Raw genomic sequence first — 24456 nt, 5'->3', positions numbered from 1 at the left:
TGTTTATTGTTGTGTAAGTCTTTGAATATTTTCTCACCTCATAGGACAACTTGTTTATGTGACTTAATCTGTACTTGATCTGTAATCATCTAAAATCTTCAATCTAAACGGGTGTATTTGCATTTGGAATAGTTTTAGGACTAATTTAGTGTAATGCAGTTTGTGCACCTTAATGTTGTGAGAAATATCAACATTGCACCATGAAAACCAGTGAGTGTCAGTTGCTGAATGTGTTAACTGCTTTAAGTCTTCTGAAGCCTGTAACAAAACATACCATGGATATCAGTGGGCGATATTGTAGTAAATCATCTTACAATGTGCCAGTTACCATGAAGAACAGCTTCAATGGGCAATACAATGGTCTAGTTCACATATTTAGATTCAGTTCCCATGAATAACTATCTCCCCGCGCGCTTATCTGTGTAAAATATTTTGTCCCTTTAAGAAAGAGATCAATCTGTGTACTGCGGTAAGGGTGTTCCTGCACAACTGGACGCTGCAGTTTCAGGACCACATTTCTAGGACCCTATTTGTTTGTAACAGTGCCACCTACCGAATTGGATGATACACAGGTGCTGGTCATATAATTAAAAATATCATCAAAAAGTTGATTCACTAATTCCATTCAAAAGGTGAAACTTGTATATTATATTAATTCATTACACACAGACTGATATATTTCAAATGTTTATTTCTTTTAATTTTGATGATTATAACTGAAAACTAAGGAAAATCCCAAATTTCAAAATCCCAAAAGGTTCAATATTGAAGGCACCTGATGCCACACTCTAATCAGCTTATTAACTCAAAACCCCGGCATTTAAATGGTCTCTCAGTCTAGTTCTGTAGGCTACACATAATCATGGGGAAGGCTGCTGACTTGACAGTTGTCCAAAAGACTGCAAAAGAGGCTGGCTGTTCACAGAGCTCTGTGTCCAAGCACATTGATAGAGAGGTGAAGGGAAGGAAAAGATGAGGTAGAAAAAAAAAGTACATGCAATAGGGATAACTACACCCTGGAGAGGATTGTGAAACAAAACCCATTCAAAAATGTGGGGGAGATTCACAAAGAGTGGACTGCAGCTGGACTCAGTGCTTCAAGAACCAATACGCACAGACGTATGCAAGACATGAGTTTCAGCTGTCACATTCCTTGTGTTAAGCCACTCTTGAACATCTAACTCCAAACTCTAAATGCCAAATTTATATAAGAGCCAACCCCACCAACTGAATGTTCTCCCTTCTTTCATTTTGGAATGTTTTCATGTTATTTTACATTAAAAACACTAATGAGATGTACTACGTTATTGTGCAGATCTTAAACAATGGTAAGATATGACACCTATAATACATTATAACTTAAGTGGATGCAACGTGTTTGTGTTATAAATCATCATACACAACCACAAATAAGTATTAACTGTCCTTACTCCTTATGATTATTTATAAGATGAACCATGGTGCCTAAACAGTTATTTTAAGGAAACTGATATATTTAAGATAAAAATACAATAATTTGCATCATGGTTAAAAGATATTGTTATTAATTTTATTCCTAGTCAAAATGTGACACACAGCCAAGTACAGTGACCCATACTCAGAATTCATGCTTAGGAGTCTCTTACTCTCTTACCACTAGGCCATGACTTGGCGTAACTTTAAGCATTAGTCTGTAATGATGAATAAATGTGAACGTTGTTAAAGGTCCACTAGATGCTCCTCAGACCCTTAATTATTTTCACTGAAGTCCAGCAGTCTCTTTACCTCTATGGTGCGGTCATCGACAGATGGCCTGAATGTGGATTTCCTCAGACACAGCACTCTGTACTGCTGAAGAATTCCTTGAAGCAAGTTTCTGGCCTCATCAGTCCAGAATGCACGCTGACCATGGCTTTGAAACATCAACAAGATTAAAGTACTGTACTGCCAAAACGACAGGCTAATAACACATATTGTGGTGCAACCAAGCAGTAAGCCTAGTTGAATTATCAAAAAATTATTTAAATGCTATTTAACTAATATGCTAAAACAATGAGTATTAACATCTCGGTTACGTATGTAGCCTTGGTTCCCTGAATAGGGAACGAGATGCTGCGGTGACGTCACCACGTATGGGAACACCTCCGGTGTGACGAATGTCTGAAGCCCTATACCATCCCGCCAATCCTATTGGCCAAATGGCGCATAGCACCACCCTACGCATGCGCACGCATGATATACCTGGGTGCAGCGCGCCATTTCGCTCAGATTTCATGACTGAAGATGAAGAATTATCAAGGTACGGAACGGCCAGAACCGCAGCATCTCGTTCCCTATTCAGGGAACCAAGGTTACATACGTAACCGAGATGTTCCCTATCATAGGTCACTTCGATGCTGCGGTGACGTCACCACGTATGGGAACGATATACCAAAACGCCTGACGTACCTGATAACTGAGATCCGAGGAAGCATCTGCTCAAGCGGAGAGAACCCGGGAGCCAGGGGCCATCCTCACATCCAGACTGTAGGACTTGATAAAAGTGCTCGGTGAGGACCATCCTGCCGCAGCACAGATATCATCCATAGAAGAGCCACTGAGAAAAGCTTGAGAAGAAGCTACAGCTCGAGTGGAATGAGCCTTAATTCCTAAGGGCGAAGCGAGTCCGCGCGCCTCATAGGCCAAAGAAATTGCCTCCACCAGCCAATGGGACATGCGCTGCTTTGTAACCGCATGGCCCTTACTTTTATGTCCAAAGCAGACAAACAGCTGGTCAGATTCACGCCAAGGGGCTGTACGATCCACATAAGTCTTTAAAGCTCTCACAGGGCAAAGACTTAGATCTCCTGACCCAGCCTCAGCAGGTGAAAAAGCTTCCAGAACCACTTGCTGAAAGCGAAAGGGGTTAGATGCGACCTTAGGAACATAGTTAGGCCTGGGCCGCAGCAGCACCTTCACAGAGCCCGGTGCAAATTCCATGCATGAGGGTGAAACAGAAAGAGCCTATAAATCCCCAACTCTCTTGAGGGAGGATAAAGCCATGAGAAGAAGTGTCTTCAGTGTCAGGAATTTATCCGATACGGTCTCCAAGGGCTCAAACGGATGCCCTGATAAACCTAGCAACACAATGGATAAATCCCATGAAGGAACTCGCACAGGGCGGAAAGGCCTCAGCCGTCGCGCACCCTGTATGAAACGAGAAACTAATGGATGACGCCCCACAGAGGCACCGCCTATGTATTCGTGGTAAGCTGAAATGGCTGCCACGTAAACCTTTAAAGTGGCTGGTGTAACGCCATCTGAAAAACGCTCCTGGAGGAACTCCAGCACTGAAGCCACTGGGCAGTAAACTGGATCCACATTATGATTGCCACACCAGGCTGTAAACAGTCTCCACTTGAAAGCATATAAGCGTCTCGTAGAAGCTGCTCTAGAATTCAATATAGTCTCAGTGGTTTCAACAGAAAGACCGGGACATAGTAATGCACTCCGCTCAATGGCCACGCCCACAGTTTCCACAGATCTGGCCTCGGGTGCCAAATCAGCCCCTGTGCTTGTGATAATAAATCCTGTCTGAGGGGAATCTCCCACGGAGAGCCCGCTAGCAGACTGATCAGATCCGCAAACCACGGCTGCGTGTGCCATCGCGGAGCCACCAGCAGCAGCTGTTCCACTCTGTCCCGCCGTATTCTGCATAATACCGCTGGGATCAAACGAATCGGAGGAAAAGCATACAGACTGGTCCTGGGCCAGCTGTGAGCTAACGCATCCACGCCCAGGGGCGATGGGGAGCGTAGGGAGAACCATAGCGGGCAATGCGTAGTCATGCTCGACGCGAATAAATCCACTTTCGCTTTGCCGAATATCCGCCATAAAAGATCCACCGTCTGGGGGTGTAATCGCCATTCTCCCTGTTCCAGAGCCTGTCTGGATAGCAAGTCCGCTCCGAAATTCAATCGTCCGGGGACATGAATGGCCCGGATCGACAGAAATTTGTCCCGAGACCACAGAAGAACATGCCTCGCCAGCCTGCACAGGGGGCGAGAGTGCAATCCTCCTTGATGGTTCAGATAAGACACAACCGCTGTGTTGTCTGATCTGAGCAGCACATGACGGCCGATCAGCAGATCCGTGAAATACTGGAGAGCCAGAAAAACTGCCAGTAATTCCAGTCTGTTTATGTGCCAGCCGCGCTGAGCCGCTGTCCATACTCTGTGGGCTGGTCGCCCTCGACACACAGCTCCCCAATCAGTCAAAGACGCGTCCGTCGTGACAGTCTCTCGGAAAGCATACATTCCCAGTCGAACTCCTGACAGGAGAAATTCGGTTGACATCCAAAATTTTAGCGACATCACACACCGCCGTGTCACCGAAATCGTGCGATGCGGGAGACAACGGGGTGAAATATTCCGCCTTTTTGTCCACCACTGAAAGGGGCGCATTTGAAGCAATCCCAGACGAATCACGGGGGATGCTGCTGCCATTAGACCCAAGAGCCTGAGGCACAATCTCACGGTCACCGTGCGACCCGCTTTGAAGTGCCGCACGCATGACGCAATCGACTGAGCGCGCGGGAGAGAAAGCTTCGCTGTCATCGCGCGAGAGTCCAGATCTATTCCCAGAAAAGTTATCCGTTGAGAGGGAGTTAAAACACTTTTCTTGAAATTTGTTCGTAAGCCCAGGCTGTTTAAATGATTCAGCACAAGATCTCGGTGAGAGTGTGCTTGAGTCCGCGATTGCGCTAGCACCAGCCAATCGTCCAAATAATTCAACACACGAACGCCCTGGAGCCGCAACGGGGCCAGAGCTGCGTCCATGCATTTTGAGAAAGTACGGGGCGCTAAAGCCAAGCCAAAGGGAAGAACGCGGTACTGATACGCTTTGCCCTCTAAAGCGAATCTGAGGAACTTCCTGTGTCTCTTGACGATCTGAATATGGAAATACGCATCCTTCAGATCGATCGTAATAAACCAATCGTTTGGTCGGATCTGAGACAGAATAGATTTCACCGTCAACATCTTGAATTTGCTCGGTCTGAGTGCAAGATTCAGACGGCGTAAATCCAGAATGGGCCGTAATCCGCCGTCTTTTTTCGGTACCACGAAATAACGGCTGTAAAAACCTGTCTCCATCTGAGAGGGGTGTACTTCTTCTATAGCCCCTTTGCTCAGCAGAGCTGACATTTCCTGTCGCAGCACCGCCATTTCCGTAGACTTCACCGTAGTGGAAAGAATTCCGCGGAAAGGAGGCGGGCCTTTCCGAAACTGAATGGTGTATCCGTGACAAACCGTGCGTAACACCCATTGAGAAATGCCGGGCAAGCGTTCCCACGCGGCCCGAAACAATATTTGCGGTTTCAAAACTTCCGCTCCCTGCAACGCTGTCATACGCGTTAAAACGACCAGACACGAAAAACCTGTGCTGTTCGTGCACCGGGGAAGCGTATGCGCCAGAGTCGTTGCGTTCCGTTGAGTATAATCCTGAAACGTGTCCACGGCAGGAATTAGGCCAACAGATGGAACATCGGGCTCTGCCGCTAGCGAAAAAGCGGCGGCTGCGCGAGCCGTCATAAACGGGCCGTTTGTTTAGGGTCCTTGAGTCGTCCCTCGAACTCCAAAAGCAGGATTGCGCAGAGTGTCTGAGGGAGCGTCTGTCATTACAGCTCGATCCAATGTTGCTCGAGGCGCTGTTTGCGGCGAGACAGTCAATGTTTGAGCATGGGGACTGCAATGAGAGTGTAGGATGCGCGAAAGCGGTCCGACAGCGCTCTCTAGCGGAGGGCACAGTCCCTGGCAAGCAGCAAAAAGATCAGGAGCTGCTATTCGGTACCCGAGAACGAGAGGCTTTAGCCGTCGAGGTCAGGTTCAATCGTTTACGTTGACGCTGGTGCGCCGGAGGAAAAACCCTAGGGCCCCAATCCTTACGAGGAGGCGCCATAGGTGTGGGTTCCTCTCGAGAGGCTGCTCGCTGGCGGTGAGAGGAGGTTGAGCGAGAACGCGCGGGCGCTTGCCGGCGTTCAACCTCCCTGGGTCTGCGGGGAATCAGCTGGCGGAAAGCGGCTGATTGCTGTTTCGCTGCCCTGAACTTCTCCACTACTGACGTGACAGCCTCACCGAACAACCCATCCCTGGAGACAGGGGCATCCATAAGGAAAGATTTATCCTTCTCCTTAATATCGGTGAGATTAAGCCAGAGGTGGCGCTCAACCGAAATCAAACCGGCCATAGTACGGCCCACTGCACGAGCGGTATGTTTGGTAGCACGTAGCGCCAAATCCGTAGCTCTGCGAAGTTCTTTCACTGCCTCCGGTGTGATGCCCTCACCTTCATCCAATTCCTTCAATAACTCCGCTTGGTAGGCCTGAAGGACCGCCATAGAGTGGAGTGAAGCAGCCGCTTGACCAGCCGCCATGTAGGATTTACCCACCAAACTAGACGTGACTCGACACGCCTTCGAAGGAAGAAGGGGGCGAGACTTCCATGCCGCGGCCGAACTAGGCGCAAGGTGTTCGGCGAGAGTCTCTTCCACCGGGGGCATCATAGTGTAGCCATGGTTCGCCATATCAGAAACGGTGGCGAAATCCGCGGCCGCAGCATTAGTGATCCGCACCGAAAACGGCTGTTTCCAGGACCTCGAAACCTCCTGGTGGAGGTCCGGGAAAAAAGGTAAAGGCCTCCGGGGCTGTGTAGGTGTCCGACTAGTTAGAAAACGGTCGTCCAGCTTAGAAGAAGGTTGGGCCTCGGCCTTGTCAACCTCCCAGTCTAGCCCCAATTTACCCACCGCACGAGAAACCACATCCAACAGCTCACTGTAGGAGGGGGAAACACGCCTCTCCTGTCCGCTAGGAGGAAGAGGGCTAGTGTCGGTCGCGAAGTCCTCAGACCCCGAGGCCGCGGTGGATAAAACATCGTCGTCATAGCGTCCACAACCGAAGGAGATGGCGGCGCATGCCTCCGGTGTGGGAAGTAAATCCTCATTAGAGAAGACGACAGGCTCAGTATAAGTTTTATTCTGCAGCAGGGTAGGGGAGAGCGAGCGATGTGGAGAATATTCCAGCGCTGCGCTGTCCACGAAGTCCATGTCGCACGTGTCACCCCAGGCCCTCGCCTCGTGCGGTGCCTCGGCAGTCGCAGAGGTGACCTGACGGGGGTTAGACTCGAGGGCGACATTAGAGAATACTTCCACCCTAGAGCGCAGTACTCTGAGCCGCAGGCCATCACAATGGGGACAGGAAGAAAGGCCGCTAAGCGCCGCCTGTGCGTGATGTAAACCAAGACATACTACGCACCTGTCATGAGTGTCCCCCGCCGTGATGTACCTGGTACATGGCTCCTTGCATTTGCGAAAACTCATCGCGTCCGCGAAGAGGAGTTAACACTGCTCGAAGAGATCGCTGGAGAACGCGAGATGATAGGGCACAGATGATTCGCTATTCCTGAAGGAATGAAATCTGAGCGAAATGGCGCGCTGCACCCAGGTATATCATGCGTGCGCATGCGTAGGGTGGTGCTATGCGCCATTTGGCCAATAGGATTGGTGGGATGGTATAGGGCTTCAGACATTCGTCACACCGGAGGTGTTCCCATACGTGGTGACGTCACCGCAGCATCGAAGTGACCTATGATAGGGAAACAAGTTTTCACACTAATACAGTAAGCTACAGGTATGACACATCTCACATCAACATGCTTTTCTCATCTTTTTAAGTTTAATGAATATTCTGGCTAGATTTACTTATTATAGTCATCATGTCAACAAGGTTTAGCCTAATTAAATCATGGCCACGAGGTAATTAAACATGGCATCGTTTTAATGTTATAAAACAACGAAAAGTCATTGAAAATCGGTCAATTTAAGTGATCCAATTCGGTAGGTGGCGCTGTTAGAAAAGAATAGGGTCCTAGCACTGCGGTCCTGAAACTGCAGACTACGGTTTTGCAGGAACATATTATTTGTCCGAGGTGGAAGAAGGATTACCATCGCCGAGCAGCTAATTCACCTTCTTTAAAATGATTGTTTAAGAGGTAAGTAACTCATTTGACTGTATCTGAAATATCAAAATGAGCTCGGACCGCGGTACTGAATGTCCGGGAATCTTTGCACCTCTGCGCTGCTATAGCCATCCTAATGACTGCATCACTAACGTTACAGAGCCTCTGATCAGTACCAGCCTTTGATGCCTATTTGGTTGTTTATATATAGAGAGGTTACTTACGCTTGTTTGAATTAGCTTGTTATATATGTCCGATTTTGTATCTGAATATTAAAGAACACAGTGGATGCGTCTCAAACCCTAGCGCGCTGCCTACCTAGACAGCATGCCCCGAGTGGACTCAAAAACGCTAATGGGAAACTAAACACGATTCTATATTACGATATTATATTTTTGGATCGTTTCAGAATTTTTTTTTTTTTTTTGTGGAAGCTCTAAGCTAAATTTCTCTTAAGAAATGCTACGTGGTATCACATCAATTGCAAAACCGCGGCTGTTAAGTAAATGTAATTTATTAATTGTTTTGTTACATACCATAAACAATTACGTTAACAGTTATAGCCCCAGCTCATTACCCCATTATCTGGTTGGAGGCGTATTAATATCTAATCTGGTGTTTTTACAACAATAATTAAAAAAAACCTTAACTGAAATAAAAACTGAAATAAAATATTTGAAAATCTTCAAATTATTTTATATCAGCTTGTTGCCAAAGCTGTATTTCTTCAATTTGGTCCAGTTTAAATTAGTGTACTTAAATAATTAAAACTAAAACTGAAAAAAAAAATGTATAAAAACTATAATGACATATAAAAATATAACTAGTAAAATGACAAAAACAACAAAATTACTAAAACTTTAACTAAAATGCTGGATCAAAATATTAATTTTATATAAAAATATAAAGAAACAGTAATAGTATTTTAATAAGACTGACTTAATGAATCAGTTCTCCAAAAAAAATATTTATTAAAATTTAAATGTTGATTTGATTTAATTTGAAGGCTATTTTTATGCCAGTGTGGTGTTTCTTGCATTATGAATGAATGCCTCATTAAATAATTTCCTGAATATATTCATCACAAAACAATCATAATTAAATAGCATGTCTACTAATTTACAAATAGACTACAGAAACATCACAAATCACAATGAAGCACAATAGATATGAACAAATGAGATGTCCCAGTTCAAATTGTTCAACTTCGCTCAAATTCAGATTGAAAACACTGACTTATTCAGTGATGGGTGTGTGTTCAGTCAGCCAGACCAATGAAATGCTCTTTCACAGCCTGGCCTTTGTTGCTATTTGTTGTTTGTATTATAAAGGCAGTAAAGCAGTCACTTGATGCAAGAGAGAGCGCTTCAGTGATGATTCACCAGATGATGTTTGAATGATTCACAATCATCCTCCTGTATACGCATGTGTGTGACTCTCTGCAGTGATGTCAGATGTTTGTAAAGACGCCTTGTAACCAGGTTATAACAGCTCACCTCCTTTTATGATAATTAATCTCCGCAGTTTTGCAGCTTGATGTTGACTAGTCAGAAGCAGCTTTGATTTGGCTCATATGTGCCTGTCATGGCCCTGTCAAACACTGGACCGCAGGAGCACGCTCCCTGACATCAGCTTGTATTTAGTGGACTATATCTGAAGACCACAGGACTGACCTAAAACTTGGTAAGAGCAAGACTAAGTTCCTAGACTAAGGTGAATAAATACGACTGTATTTTGTTCTCTAAATTTAGAATGTCCTGAATAGAAGACTGAATTGTTTAAATGGGTTATGAAATATATTTAGGATTCTGTTCCTATATGTGCTATACTGTATTGGTCTGTTAGATATCTTTTTCTACAGTGTTTCAAAGGGTGTACGTTTCCAAACAACCCTGCCTCCTACAACTGTGTCCTATATTGGACGTCCTCATACATGTGTGTAGGGCATCTCTGGAAGGGAAAGAGATGCCATGTGGCGTTCTGTCTGCTCCTCTTAGTCATGCTCTAGCTGCCAAGGGTTACCGCGTCATTGTCATAGTTATGATGTACTGCCATCACACACATCACAGCGGGTGGTTTCTGATGGTTTAGGTGTTTGGTGAGAAAGTGTGAATTAATATGTTTATGTCCATCTGTGGACAGTTTTAATTCTGGGTGTTTGACATGCTGTCTCTTACTCACATGGGAGGCTGCATAATTCATCAGTGAATGGGTCATCATGTCCTGATGTACATTTCTGTCAATCTGATAATGTTGACATTGATGTTGATATATGTCAGTTTAACACTTTCATGTTTTTTTTTTCTTTATCGGGGGTGTGATGTTAAGCAGTGTGATGGTAAGCACTTAGAGCACATTCAGGTTTATACAGCAATAGTGCATTTAAGGATTGTGTCTGAGGTCTGCTCACTCGTACTGCTGCTGCAGTGACTCAGCAAGAGAAAGCACTAATAATGGATGGAAATACCTTACCGTTAACAAGCTGTGAAATTTTTTTCATTCTTCTGACTGAGACTGGAGACTTGAGGAGATGAGACTGAGGATGGATGGATGCTGACATGTTTGGAAGACAAAAATTAACTGGATTTTGTGCACTGATTCATTCATCTAAAAGGGTGGGAATAATCTTTCACACTAATACTCCGGAGGCTGGGCAGAGGTTTTGCAACAGAAGACACAATTTCACATGAGACTGCAACTATTGTCTGGGCGAGGAATCAGATTACTCACTTTATTTTTGACTTTAGCTTATAGGAGAGAGGGCTTTTGTAGCTGCTGATGGGAAGAAGAAGAAGAATCAAACAAATAGATTTCGCAGATTAGAGGAGACGCTCGACAGTTTACTGTGAAAACAGGACACACCCCGAGGGAGTACGGTTCACTCATACACACACTGCCTGAAAGCACTGCTTTACATGTAGAAATGGCGGCGGTCTCTGAATACCAGCGGCACTATGATGTAAAAGATCAGGTAAAAGATTAGGTCTACTGTTTTCACAACAAAGCAAAGAAGAACTGTATTTTTGTCTGGTTTTCCAATATAAATATCTAAAAAAGCTTCAAATAAGATAGGTTTGCTTGAGAAGCAGAAATGTGGAGGATAATAAGATGTTTATGCTTAAAACAATATGTCTTATGTTTTGTGTGTGCAGTCGGACGGTGGAGACATGCAGTCTGAAGAGGGAACCGAGTGGCTCATGGAGCTGCTCACCGACGTGCAGCTTCAGCAGTACTTCGTACGCATTCGTGATGAGCTCAATGTCACACGTTTCTCACACTTTGACTATGTCAAAAATGAGGACCTTGAAAAGATTGGCATGGGCCGCCCAGGTGAGTGGGGTGGCATGTGTTTGAAGTGTGTGAGAGGAGTTTTGAATGTTGGAAAGCGTTTTGATTCATTTATTTTATATTTTATTATTAATAATTCTGTACAGGTGCATCTCAATAAATTAGAACGTCATGGAAAAGTTCATTTGTTTCAGTTCAATTCAACTCAAATAGTGAAACTTGTGTATTAAATAAATTCTGTGCACACAGACTGAAGTGGTTTAAGTCTTTGGTTATTTAAATTGTGATGATTTTGGCTCACATTTAACAAAAACCCATTAATTCACTATCTCAACAATTTAGAATATGGTGACATGCCAATCAGCTAATCAACTCAAAACACCTGCAAAGGTTTCCTGAGCCTTCACAATGGTCTCTCAGTTTGGTTTGGGGGGTGGTGTTGGCGCAGTGGATAAGACACATGCCATTGGTGTGAGAGACCCGGGTTCGGATCAACTGTGTGACACCAATGTGTCCCTGAGCAAGACACTTAACCCCTAGTTGATCCAGAGGCGTGCGACCTCTGACATATATATATATATATAGCAATTGTAAGTCGCTTTGGATAAAAGCGTAAATAAATGTAAATGCTGATCTGACAGTAGTCCAGAAGAAAATCACTGACAGACACCCTTTAATAGGAGGGTAAGACACAAACATTCATTGCATTCATTGTTGAGTGCTGTATCAAAGCATGTAAACAGAAAGTTGAGTAGAAGGAAAAAGTGTGGAAGAAAAAGATTCACAAAATCTATGCAAGAATTTGAGTGAACATCACAAGGAATGGACTGAGGCTGTGGTCAAGGCATACAGACGTGTCAAGGAATTTGGCTACAGTTGTCGTATTCCTCTTGTTAAGCCACTCCTGAACCACAGACAATGTCAGAGGCGTGAGATCTGTTCAATTGATGGGTTTTTGTTAAATGTGAGCTAAAATCATCACAATTAAAAGAACCAAAAACTTAAACCACTTCAGTCTGTGTGCACTGAATTTACTTAATACATACAAAGAAATTAACTTTTACATGACATTCGAATTTATTGAGATGCACCTGTATATGTTTATTATTTATTTGGACTTATATTTTGATTGATTTATTTATTTAGACAGCACTGTATAATATTATATAATATAAAAGATTAGGTGAATATTATAGTACATTTTATCATATTGTATACTGAACATATCTATTATAATTAGACCTCCTGGCATTTTTTCTTCTATCTCTGGATCTGCAGGTCAGAGACGGCTGTGGGAGGCAGTGAAAAAGAAAAGGGCAATGTGCAAACGGAAGTCATGGAAGAGCAAGGTAAGGTGTGCATCCCGAAATTTAAAATGTCTGATTGTACGTAAAACTGACTTCACTTCAATCAAAAGGGGGTGCAATAGAGCCTGCCCTCCACATCCATTTATTAATTTTTGGCTAAGCCTTAGTGAATCATTGTGTGTGAATTTCATGAAATTTTAATCATGTGAAGAGCCACAAAACATCCCAGACGAGTGTTCAAATTTGATGTGTTGGCATGGCAACACTTTAAGATCAAGAAATTGCATTTAACATCAGCAAGTAATTTGTGGAAGATTTCAAAGCCGTTTTGAGCATCTGAGCCTCATATCAATAATCACAGATGTCTTCCAGGCATGTGAATGACATGTTTTACTGATTGAGGAGCTATTGCATCTTTAAGACAGAGGCAGGTGGAATCACCCTCAGCTGTAGTCTCTGTGCTTGGGCCAGCAGGTGTTCACCGGGAAGCGGCCTGACTCTGATTCCCAAACCCCAGTGGTGTTCCGCAGCTCCTCCCCATCCTCAACCCAACCAGACGGCCAGCCAGCCAATCTCACCTGCCTCATCAGTGACAGAGACATCACCCTCTACGAGAAACTGGGAGACGGCTCTTTCGGAGTGGTGAAACGTGGAGAATGGCAGGCCCCGACTGGAAGAGTGGTAGGAAAAAAAGGAAAATAAGTGACGCTAGTAAAGATGAGATAGTAATGATAGTAAATAATTTTTTTCCTGTGCTGTAGCTGAATGTGGCTGTGAAGTGCCTGAAGACAGACCTGTTGGAACAGGATGAAGGTCTAGATGATTTCATAAGGGAAGTTAACGCCATGCATTCCCTAGACCACGAAAATCTCATTCGTCTCTATGGGGTTGTCCTCACACACCCCATGAAGATGGTGAGGAATGATACAGTAGTTGAAGTACTAAAAATGGCATTTTGGACCAGCAAAAAAAAATTGTTTCTTTCAAATACAACCGAACTACCGGTCAAAAGTTTGAGGTCACTACGTTTTATACAGGTGCATCTAAAAAAAATCTGAATATCGTGAAAAAAAATTATTTTTATAATTTTTTTAAAACTTATTTCAAAATGTGAAACTTTCATATATTCTGGTTTCATTACATGTAAAGTAAAACATTTCAAAAGTTTTTTATTTTTTTTATTTTGATGATTGAGCTCATGAAAGTAAAAAATACAGTATCTCGAAATATTTGAATGTTTCCTAAGATCAATCAAAATTAGCAAAACAGAAGATCCCAAGTATGTTAATTTATGCAATCAATACCTGGATGGACCTATATATATATATATATATACAATTATTTCTGAAGAATAATAGGACACTGAAGACTGGAGTAATGGCTGCTAAAAGTTCAGCTTTACCAACACAGAAATAAATTACATTTTAAATTTTATTAAAACAGAAAAATCTTATTTTGAAATTGTTATAATATTTCAAAATATTCTGGTTTGTACAGTATTTTTGGTTAAAGAAATGCAGCCTTGGTGAGCAAAAAATTAACAGACTCCAACGTTTTAAACAATAGTGTAAAATATGTTCCTTTTGTATGCTTTTAAAGCACTTTGTCTATTATTTTTGTGTTTCAGGTGACAGAACTTGCCCCATTGGGTTCTCTATTAGACCGTTTGAGCAAGCGTCAGGGTCATATTTTGATATCAGTGCTGTGCCATTACGCCGTTCAGATCGCCTGTGGCATGGCGTACCTGGAGTCCCGACGATTCATTCACAGAGACCTGGCTGCACGCAACATCCTTTTAGCCTCCAATGACCTCATCAAAATCGGTGACTTCGGCCTTATGAGGGCCTTGCCTAAGAACGATGATCATTATGTGATGCAGGAGCACCACAAAGTCCCCTTTGCCTGGTGAGAAGAATAATACACCACCTTCTACTTACTATCAATTCCCTTAGCCCATGTCAACATGCTCTGTGCGTTGCAGGTGTGCTCCAGAAAGCCTAAAGACCCGAACCTTTTCCCATGCCAGTGACACTTGGATGTTTGGAGTGACATTGTGGGAAATGTTCACTCATGGACAGGAACCTTGGATTGGACTCAATGGTAGCCAGGTATACTCTCATTCCTGAGCCTCACATCTGTTTTTCTGTAAGTAAAGTTTGTGTGACATTTGTATGCGTGTCCTTCTGTATAGATTCTCCATAAGATCGATAGGGAGGGAGAGAGGCTTATCAAACCAGAAGACTGTCCACAGGACATTTATAACGTCATGCTGCAGGGCTGGTCGCCCAAACCCGAGGACAGACCGACATTTGTGTCCCTCAGGGACTTCCTTGTGGAGGTAAAGTGTGGATAGTAAAAGCAGATGGTGATACAGGATAGAACATCCTTTTGTCAAGGTCTTGCATGTATCCAAGAATGTCAAAATAATTATTTGTTGTTTTAATTAATTAAGTCTTTCTTATTTGCTTTTAGACAATGCCCACAGACATGAGGGCACTGCAGGACTTTGATGAGCCAGACAAGCTTAAAATTCATGCTAATGACATCATCACCATAATTGAAGGAAGGTGAGGACATATTTTGGTGGTTTTGTCAATTAGTTTTTTTCTGCTCAGATAGAGCAAAGTCAGTTCAGGACAGAAAAAAATTAACTTCAAAATAAAAATAAAATAAGGATGTTGACATAAGCTTGTTAATGTAAGTTAAAATTAAGATAAAATGTATATTTAGTAACTCATATTAACATTTACAGAATTTGATCAAAACAAACTAGATAATAGATTAAATGAATCTATTGACAGCTCTAGTTGTTAACACAAAAACTTAAATATTTTATATATTTATATGTGCTTGGACAATGCTAATATAAACAATGGTAATTTAAATACATTTAATTATTTGGCTGGCTTTACAAATTAAGCTGTTTGTGATGATGTTAAAGAACCCATTACTCCTTTAAGCAATAAACTTCATTGTGTAGGTGTCCTGCACCATTCATGCTGATCAGCCACCTTTACAAGGTTTTAAATCTATTTTTATGCTGCAGAGCAGAGAACTACTGGTGGAGGGGTCAGAACAGACAGACCCTGAAGGTAGGGCAGTTCCCTAGGAACGTGGTGACCTCTGTGGCCGGTCTGTCTGCTCACGACATCAGCCGACCTCTCAAGCACAGTTTCATCCACACAGGCCATGGAGACACAGACCCACATCGTAGCTGGGGTGCCCCTGACAAGATTGATGAGTAAGATACAATGACCATTTATGAGTCATCTTTTCTTTTGTTAACAGACTCTATGGAATATTGATCTCTCAAGGAACAGACTGCTTTACTTGTGTTCAGTTTATATTATTCTAAACTAGCAATTCTCAACCCTTTTGCCTCAAAGTCCCCTGTTGGCACAATATTACTTCTCGATACAAGCTATTTGCTTGTTTAAACTGACGTCACGTAGCACCACTTCCGTGTGCAAACGCTCTATTAGATACCACGAGAAAACAACAAAAGGTGCTGTAAAATGTGATATAATACTACAGAGAAAGTTATAATCCTAACCTTTAACTCCATACTGAAGTCCCAGATAGCCAGACAATGAAAATATAAATATATTAAAAAATATATATATATTTGTTTGGGACGCTGTGAGCACGGAGACTGTAGTAATGTTATATACCGTAAGTTTGAAAACGTTTAGCTTAAATGATTATCATAAATAAACAGTGCTCATAAACGACTGCTGAGGTCGTATTCTCAAGTGAAGCGATTTGAGGCTTGGACCCAGAAACAGCGCTTCTTACGTCATCACTTAACAACCGGATTGTCTGTATTTTTATTGTAATTTCTGCTGTGTTTTTACACTTTCTGGATTAGCAGAAATTGGAAGCTTTGATAGATTAATTAATAATGTTTGGTGATTTAAATTGTTTCAAGGACTAAATGATATTAAATTAAAAACAACAGTTATTGAGGGGGAAATTATATTATATTATATAAAAAAATAATTTTCAGTTTACTTTTTATTTTTCTGTGTTTTTTTAGATTTTTAATTTAAATTATGGGTCCCCCTAGTGGGCCCCGGCCCCCATTTGTTGGGAACCACTGGAAAACTTGTGAAAATATATATAGAGTTGGATTTTGTTATTTATCCAGTGTGCCTTGTGTTCAGTCTGTACCTCGGTAATCCCATGGATCCACCAGATGTTCTTGGGATGGATTCAAATGCTGCCAAGCCCACTAAACTTCCAAACCGGACTAAAAGTAAGCAATCACTTGATCTTGTTGAGCTGGGCTGTTCTGTTCTTCTTCAGATTCACCACTTCTCTCTTTTGCTCTGCTTATCTTTTTTTCCATCTGATCTTTTCTGCTTCAACTGTTGTGTCAGAACAACCTCCTCCTAGACCTCCTAAACCAGCCGTTGCTCTTAAGAGTAAGAACCATTTCTCTGCTTCACTGCAATCACTGCATTACAAAAGCAAATTTCCTAAAGTTTTGCCTGATGGCTTGTTTCCAGAACCATTTTACAGCTCTGTGCTGGACGATGATGATGATCTGATAGTGACAGGCGTGAAGAAGCTCTCTCTTAAGACTCCCACATACCTGAGTTTGCGCCTCCGCCCTTGGGAAAGCACTAGTCCGAGCGACCGCCTTAGCGAAGTCTCGCTTATTGACTTTGGAGATGACAGTTTCAGCTCTACATCACCTTCCCCCATTACCGAGACACCCAACCCTAGCACAGCGAAGCCACCTTCATCCTACGCTGCTTCAATCTTAGATATGGCACCGCCGCAGAGCCCCAATCGAGCCCTGCCAAACCCCATGCACCCTACTCCTGTGGTGGATTGGGACACGCGGCCCCTGCCTCCTCTTCCGGCATACGACGAGGTGGCTGTTGAGTGTGCAGAGCAAGAAGACATGGAAGTAAGCTCCATAAATGCTTCTGTGTCAAAGGAAGACGTAGTGTCTGAACAGACACAATCAGAAGATGGCGTTAATATCAATGGTAAACGCAACGTTGAGGACAATCTCTTTCTACCGACCAAGCGTGTTGAGGAAGTACACTCCTTTTCACAATCAGCAGACATATTCAAGGAGCTTCAAAGGGAAGTGATGGTGAAGCTTCGGGTCCCTCCAACCGGACGTTCCCTCCCTTCTTCACCCCTCCCGACTCCTTCAGCTCTCGCCCCGCACCGCCAGATCATCCTGCCCTCCTCCTATGAGGACAAGCCTCAAATCCCTCCAAGAATCCCAATCCCGCCCATGCGACCCTCTAAGCGGGCAGGAATATACGGCAGCAGATTGTCAGTTTCCCTTGGAGACAATGAAGACGGGAGCCGATGTCCACCTCAGATACCCCCGAGGGATCACGCTCTATCTCAACCCAACTCTCGAGCACCAAGCCCTATGGCGCCGCAAGGCGGCTCCCCTCAGCAAAGGTCCAGCCTCTGTTGTGTTGGATCTCTGGGTTCCTGCCTGTCCCCGTCTTCTTATTCTTCCGCGCCATCTAGTTCCTCCACCATGTCTTCTACATCCACGGCCACCACTACAAGTTCTCAGTACGGCTCTACTCAAGTGGCCCAGACTCCAGCCAAGAGTCCTTGCATCGTTCCTATAGTGTACGGTGGTGTGAAGGCCAGCAGCACTCATTACTACTTGCTACCTGAGAAACCGGCATACCTGGACAAGTACAACAGGTTCTTAAAGGACTCTGAAGGAAACGAGGAGAAAAAAACTACAAATTTGGCCACTGTGAGACCCATGGTTCAACAGCAAGTTAACAAGCCCAATGCCTCCCCAGGCCCCACCAGTGGGACATCCAGCAGTTTTGCCTGGCCAGGCAGCACCCAAGTAGGTGCCTACAACCGTGTAATGCTCCAACAAGTAAGCAATTCAGTTTGCTCTCACCATTGGCTACTCAATGTTATAGTATTCTGAGATGACCGACTAGTGTTTCTGTAGGTGCAGGAGGCAGTACATGGAGTGACTGTAGAGGAGTGTCAAACGGCCCTTCAAGCACACGGCTGGAATGCTCAGGAGGCCGTGAAATATCTGAAGGTATCTGTTTGCTCCTTTTCAGACTTAAAATAGGGACGTACTCATAGATAATAAGAGCATTTACATGTATAGTGATTTCTGATGTAGGTGGAGCAGTTGTTTCGACTGGGTTTGAAGGCACGGCCTGAATGCATGGAAGCTCTGGAGAGATGTAGCTGGAATCTGGAGCAAGCCAGCACCCAAATGCTGGACTCCTACGGTCCATCTAGACATAGGTAGTATATGATGATTAAATGGATAAAAAATTAAAAGTGTCACCATGTTCTTACCCTAATATCATTCCAAAACTGTATGACTTCTGTGAAACATAACAAAAAACATTTTAAAAATTTAATTTTATAATAATTTTTTTTTGTTCACACATTGAAAATCAATAGATTCCAGTGTTATGCATGTAAAAAATCAAATGTCTTCTTTTGTGTTATGCAGAAAAAAGAAAGTAGAAAGAATCATCTTCTCACTGATATCTCTCTGATTTGTGTCAGATTCTAATGGCAGGAAGTAGAAGAACAGAGCTGATCTCCATTCCACTGCAGCTAATGAGAATTGAGTTTCATCTACAGCTCATTGACTCTGCACCAGTAGATATTTGCAGGTCATTTGAATATTCATTGCTTTACTGCTTATAATCAATGCAAAACAAATGCAAAATTCACTTACTTGAAGTACAACAGTGCAATGTGAACATTTGAACCATGTACATTAGATTGTGTTTTATATATTTGCTAAAAAGTTTGCTTTTCACTGCATCACATGTGACTTTCAGCCTGTACAATGTTTGTAGTTTATTTATTCAGAATATTTTATTCAGGGGCATAGGTGATAATCTGAAAATTGGAGACACAATGTGAATCTTGTAAGCACAGCTAATGAATATTATTGAGTTGTAATGGTCACTATGTCATTGATTTTATGTAAAGACGTTGCAGGGTATACTATAGAGACACAATAACCTTTTGAATGGATGTATTAACCATTAAGGTGTGGTCACATTTACAGTTGTTCGATAGATTTTCATGGGCTAAATCTGTAATTTCAAAGGCATTCCACATGACCAGGAATTTTCCATAAGAAAACACCTTAGAAAGCTGCTTGGTTGGTGTCAAAGTGACTTTCTGCGTGAATTTCACAGGAACTTTGCTAATGTGACCACACCTTTCTTCCCCTGTTTATTCATAATGCTCATGCATCTGTTAACTCTCATTCATGATGTTGCATGCAGATCACAGGCCTTGTTGTTGCTTATTTAAGCCTTTACTAGTTCATTCATTTTATTCTGTTCAATGATGTTATAATTAGCCAGAGAGCCTTGGATGTCACAGCCACAGATCCCCCACAGTTGGTTATATTTTTAAGTAATTTTAGATGGTCTCAGAATGATCTCTTCCCTTCTATGTGGCTGGTTCTTGGCCAAAATAAGTTGGAGTGAGGACGAGATATGTCAAAGTTTTGTGTAGACAGATATATGTTAGAATAAACCCATTTTCATGTGACATGATGACTGCAGACAATACACCTATAAATGCACCTACTGTAATATATTATTAATTTCTTTGTTAGTTGTTGGTCTTTATTTTCTTTTTGGTCACAAGAACACTTAAGACAAAATGTCATTTGTCCTCAGTTGTTGATTTAGCTTACTTTTAAGTAATTTTGTTCTCCATTATGCATTTTGCGATTTTGCTCAGGTTCATAAATCACAGAAACGTCACTTAGTCTCTGTGTGAAGATGGGAAGTTTGTGTTATTGAAATAACCTTATCTGTTACATGAATGGAACTGAATAACATTTCTTTTTGTGCATTTTTCTTCTGTCAGAACATGTCAACCGTATGTCAAACACTTTAAATCAATCACATACAGACGTCTGGCTAAGCAAATTGAGGCTTCTGCTCTCTGCTCTGTAATTTTCATCTGCCTCTTGTCCAGATGCTCAGTGTTGTAGTTATATTTTACCTGCACTGGTTTTGTGTTCGTGTCTACGCAATTGCTGTTGCAATTCAGTTTTTGGATTATAGCCTGTGTCAGTGCTCACCTCATGTAGGTTGCATCCCACATTTTCTGAAGTGAATGGCAGAATGTTGGGCTTACTGTAAAAGCTTTATACATGTTTGTTGTATAATTATCTATCTGTATTTTTGTATAAAGTAAATATTTAAAACTGTTGTGTTTGGGGTTTCATTATTTCAGTCTTTCAATTGATTTTAAACAATTTTGGCTGCTATTTAACATCAAATGCTGAACATAAGACCCTTTTTAAATCAAACAGGACTCGATTAACGTGGATGTATGGCCCACTGAGCCTGGATGTTAGTTTATAAGGCATCAAAATGATATCACCATTATTTCTCAAATCCACCATTAGATGTCAGTGTAATGCCAAAGAATGACCGCTTTGCATTGAAAGTTACTCATATCATATTTAGTATTTCCAGACTCTAATTAATTCGTTTTCGATTACACTAATAGCAGCTATTTCAATTGTCTGTGGAAGCCCATTTCGGGTACACATTGGAGAAAATATTTTTTATGTCATAAATAATTATGTCAAGCCTTTTTTATCTAATAAATATGATTTACCAAATATAGTTTTGATAGATAGATATTTATTTATATGTTTAATATGTTAAAACGTTTAACAGAAAACCACAACTCCATGGTGTGAATATTATTTTCATCTTGCATTAAGGCGGATTAATTCAGAATAATCCCCAATAATTCAGGTGTTTTGCCCAATTTTGACCCCCAGCCGAATTATTACAGGGGGTCGAAATTGGGCACAACACCTGGGCACAACACCGGCAACTATAGATAATTGACCGGAAACCGATTATTCATGTGTTACGTATCACTCCGCGGTCTCATCTTTGCTAGTAGAGATAGAATCTCGGAGGTCTCCAGTATAGTTTAAGTAAAAAAAATTAAAACATCTTTTCGACTGACAATGAACAGGTAACAGGTACAACAAGCTGAAAGTGAGAAATTTTTAAACAGAGAAGTAAGTAACTGATTTTAGATTTTGACACAAATTAATGTTTTCTGCAGTTCATTTTGTGTTAGGTTGGTTGCTATCGGGTTTATTTTTCTAAAGCTTTGTATTGCTCTACCGTTAGAAAACTAAAGTCAAATAGTTTTTCATATGCATCTTTTTTTTTAAATCAGGAAGCTGTTTAATAAGTGGGATAATGTAATTTAGCAAGTTATTATAAGTTAAAACAAAATAAATCCCAACAACAACGACCCATCTTACCCACCAGAACTTTATGAATGTCTTTAATTTAGACGATGTTTAGACTACCCTTGTCAGAGTTAATATTCGGTTGTTAATTTTATTGTACTCAGTGGAAATGTCTCCCTTGTGTTTAAATTGGTGTGGTTAGGGAAGTAAAGTAGCCAATAAATCATTTTCTACAGATTTATTTTCCCAGAAGTCTACAAATTTGTCTTCTATAGATTTGTTTTCCCAAAAGCCTATGTAAACTAATTCAAATCGATATGTTCTCCTTTTAAAATAAACTGTTTTGTATATGTAGTTCAAATTAAAATGTAAAGTGTCGTAATTATAAATTATACAATTTCGACTATATAGAAATTATTATTATTGTTATTATTTTTAAGATGGTAAGACATGTTCCTACATCAGTTAAATCTATATCTTGTTAACGTAAAGTCATGATTAGTGATGTAATTTATGGATTATTTCACTGCAGGCCCTAAATAATTAAATTACACTTATTTGTTGGTCTTCTAAATCAATACTAAGATGGGCTGGCTCTCAGCTTAATCAGTAATTGATTGGAGGGGCCTTAACACCCTAGACTGCTGTTTTGGAGGCTGATTGATTAATTGAATCCATATTTAGATGATACAGCTGTGAGTACAAGTTTGATTCAAACTGGACTGGTTAAACTAGTATACTTTTATTATGTACTCTTTGCAAACCAAAGCAACTTTAATCTCTTTATGCTTTCCACTCCTTTCTTTTTGATATATAGTTTGCGTTTCATGATAAGGCCAAGAAAAAGAGAGAAGAGAGTATGTGAGAGTGATAACGAGGCTCAGCTAGCCTTGTGACTTTTTTTTTCTAAATTCAACGTGCCGCTGACTTTGCAGTCCTGGAGGTGTTGGTGTGAACGTGTGTTTGGTTGAGGTGAGCAATTTGGTAAAAGCATATGTACTTTGGAATGCGAATACACTCCTGACTTCATAGTTTGGTGATCTTATCATTCTCTGCTAAATGTCTAATTTAATGAGGTGACCGTTTTATATGAATTTGCATGACTTGATTGGTTGATTCCCACCAGGCACAGGACATCTATGTTGGGTTGACATCGGACAGACGGTTCATTTTGATTGAGAATGAATTTCGGGCTGACGTCAGTATTTGACACCAATTTGATGTAGACTTAATGTTGGATTTAGGGTACACAACCTAAAAACAACAAATATCAACATCATCTGACATCGCTATTATTATCAAATTAACATTTACATTAAAGGTCACCCGATGTTTAACAAAATATCAATGTCTTATGATGTTGTGTGCCTTCTGAGTTTGCTTTTTTTGTAAGAAAAAGCAGGAAGCTCCTCCCCTAACCCCACCCCTAAACCCAATCGTCAGTGGATAAATTGTGTGAAAACATAAATGTGATTGTGCTAATTCATACACCTTAACTGCTAATTTGCCAAAATATTCAATAGTATTACGAATTCCAAGTACTCCCAAAATGTTTTTTTCTATTGGTTCTAATTGGCATGGGTTGAAACTATTAAGATTTTTAGGACGTTTTTATTTGCGTTTGCATGACAAATTTAATTTTTTTGTGATGGGGCAACACTTGACGTCCAAAGTAAAGCCCTGAAGCAAAAACAATTGAGAACCACTGATCTAGAATATTCTAGAAGGCATTCGAGCAAACCGTTCAATAACAATTATTTCAATAATTCCCTTGTTTATTAAAACCCTGTGGCAAATAAAGGCTGAATATATTGAAATGGCCCTGAATCATATTACTGAAAAAAATTCAAATCAGGATTGAAACACTATAGGAGTCCCAAGATGTTTCTTTAAACTCTTATCGAAAAATACCCACTGCATTCGTGTAATATCCGATGACTCTTTTTTTTTTCATGATGAGAGATTATACACTAGAAGTGATGCCACAGGTCAGATCGCTGTCTACTGCAGGTTTCTGCACACCACTATCACAGAAACATCTTAGACAGCTGAGATTCAAATCGATAACCCTCCTATTGTAAACAAAGCTGCCATGCTTCCCCTGGCCGATGAGTTGCCCTGGTATATCAAGGCAGCTGGTGATTCTTCAAACCTTTTATATTTCATCCTCTAAATCTCGGGAGCAAGATGATAAAGTTGGATAAACTAAAGGGTGTGTGTTCATTATTACCAAGAGATCTGAAAGTGCTGTCTGCAGTGGTTGTTTGTCCATACAGGCAAGGGAAGAGGACATATTCCCAGCTTTATTGTCTTGTCTTTACTGGAGCTTTAAAAGCTGTGTCAGAGACCTAAAATTTCTGTGACTCACTGTCAGACTTGAGTATATTGGTCCCATCAAACCTGATCCCATGGCAATTCATACAAATTTTATGAGGTGGCTAATTCTTACGAATTACTACGATTTTTGCCAAATAGTATGTATTTTACGAGTTGCACAATTCGTATGAATTTTGTACGAATGACCTATACCTAAACCGGCACCTAAACCTAACCAACACAGGGGTTTAGACAAATCATATAAATTTGTATGAGTGAGGTCATACAAATTCATATGAATTAGCCACCTCGTAAAATACGTATGATTTGGTCGTGAGATAGCGTTAGT

At 41.5% G+C, this 24456-nt stretch overlaps 1 protein-coding gene and 1 long non-coding RNA gene across 4 annotated transcripts; both read left to right on the top strand.

The window, feature by feature from the left end:
- The first annotated feature begins 7882 nt into the window (after positions 1 to 7882).
- On the top strand, positions 7883 to 20777 carry tnk2a (tyrosine kinase, non-receptor, 2a). 3 transcript variants are annotated; one of them, XM_052595458.1, is made up of 16 exons: positions 7883 to 8003; positions 11123 to 11300; positions 12537 to 12607; positions 13019 to 13246; positions 13327 to 13479; positions 14193 to 14470; positions 14547 to 14673; positions 14757 to 14903; positions 15038 to 15132; positions 15612 to 15806; positions 16729 to 16820; positions 16945 to 16989; positions 17074 to 18440; positions 18519 to 18614; positions 18702 to 18829; positions 19100 to 20777. In XM_052595458.1, the coding sequence occupies exons 2-16, from the start codon at positions 11138 to 11140 to the stop codon at positions 19104 to 19106; spliced, it is 3192 nt and encodes a 1063-aa protein (XP_052451418.1). In that variant the 5' UTR covers positions 7883 to 8003; positions 11123 to 11137; the 3' UTR covers positions 19107 to 20777. The 3 variants fall into 3 exon arrangements, with proteins under 3 accessions (XP_052451418.1, XP_052451420.1, XP_052451419.1); XM_052595459.1 differs by lacking the exon at positions 19100 to 20777 and adding an exon at positions 9495 to 9653 and having other exon boundaries at positions 7903 to 8003; positions 18702 to 18833; XM_052595460.1 differs by lacking the exon at positions 16945 to 16989 and having other exon boundaries at positions 13040 to 13246.
- Positions 20778 to 22500: 1723 nt separating this feature from the next.
- Positions 22501 to 23133, top strand: LOC128012847 (uncharacterized). The gene is made up of 2 exons (XR_008183197.1): positions 22501 to 22763; positions 22918 to 23133. It is a non-coding gene; the product is annotated as an uncharacterized LOC128012847 (long non-coding RNA).
- Positions 23134 to 24456: the final 1323 nt, after the last annotated feature.

The sequence above is a fragment of the Carassius gibelio genome, chromosome B24 (genome assembly GCF_023724105.1).
Source record: "Carassius gibelio isolate Cgi1373 ecotype wild population from Czech Republic chromosome B24, carGib1.2-hapl.c, whole genome shotgun sequence".
Lineage (NCBI taxonomy): Eukaryota > Metazoa > Chordata > Actinopteri > Cypriniformes > Cyprinidae > Carassius > Carassius gibelio.
The sequence above is the reverse complement of the archived record's forward strand: the minus strand, read 5'-3'. Positions and strand labels throughout refer to the sequence as shown.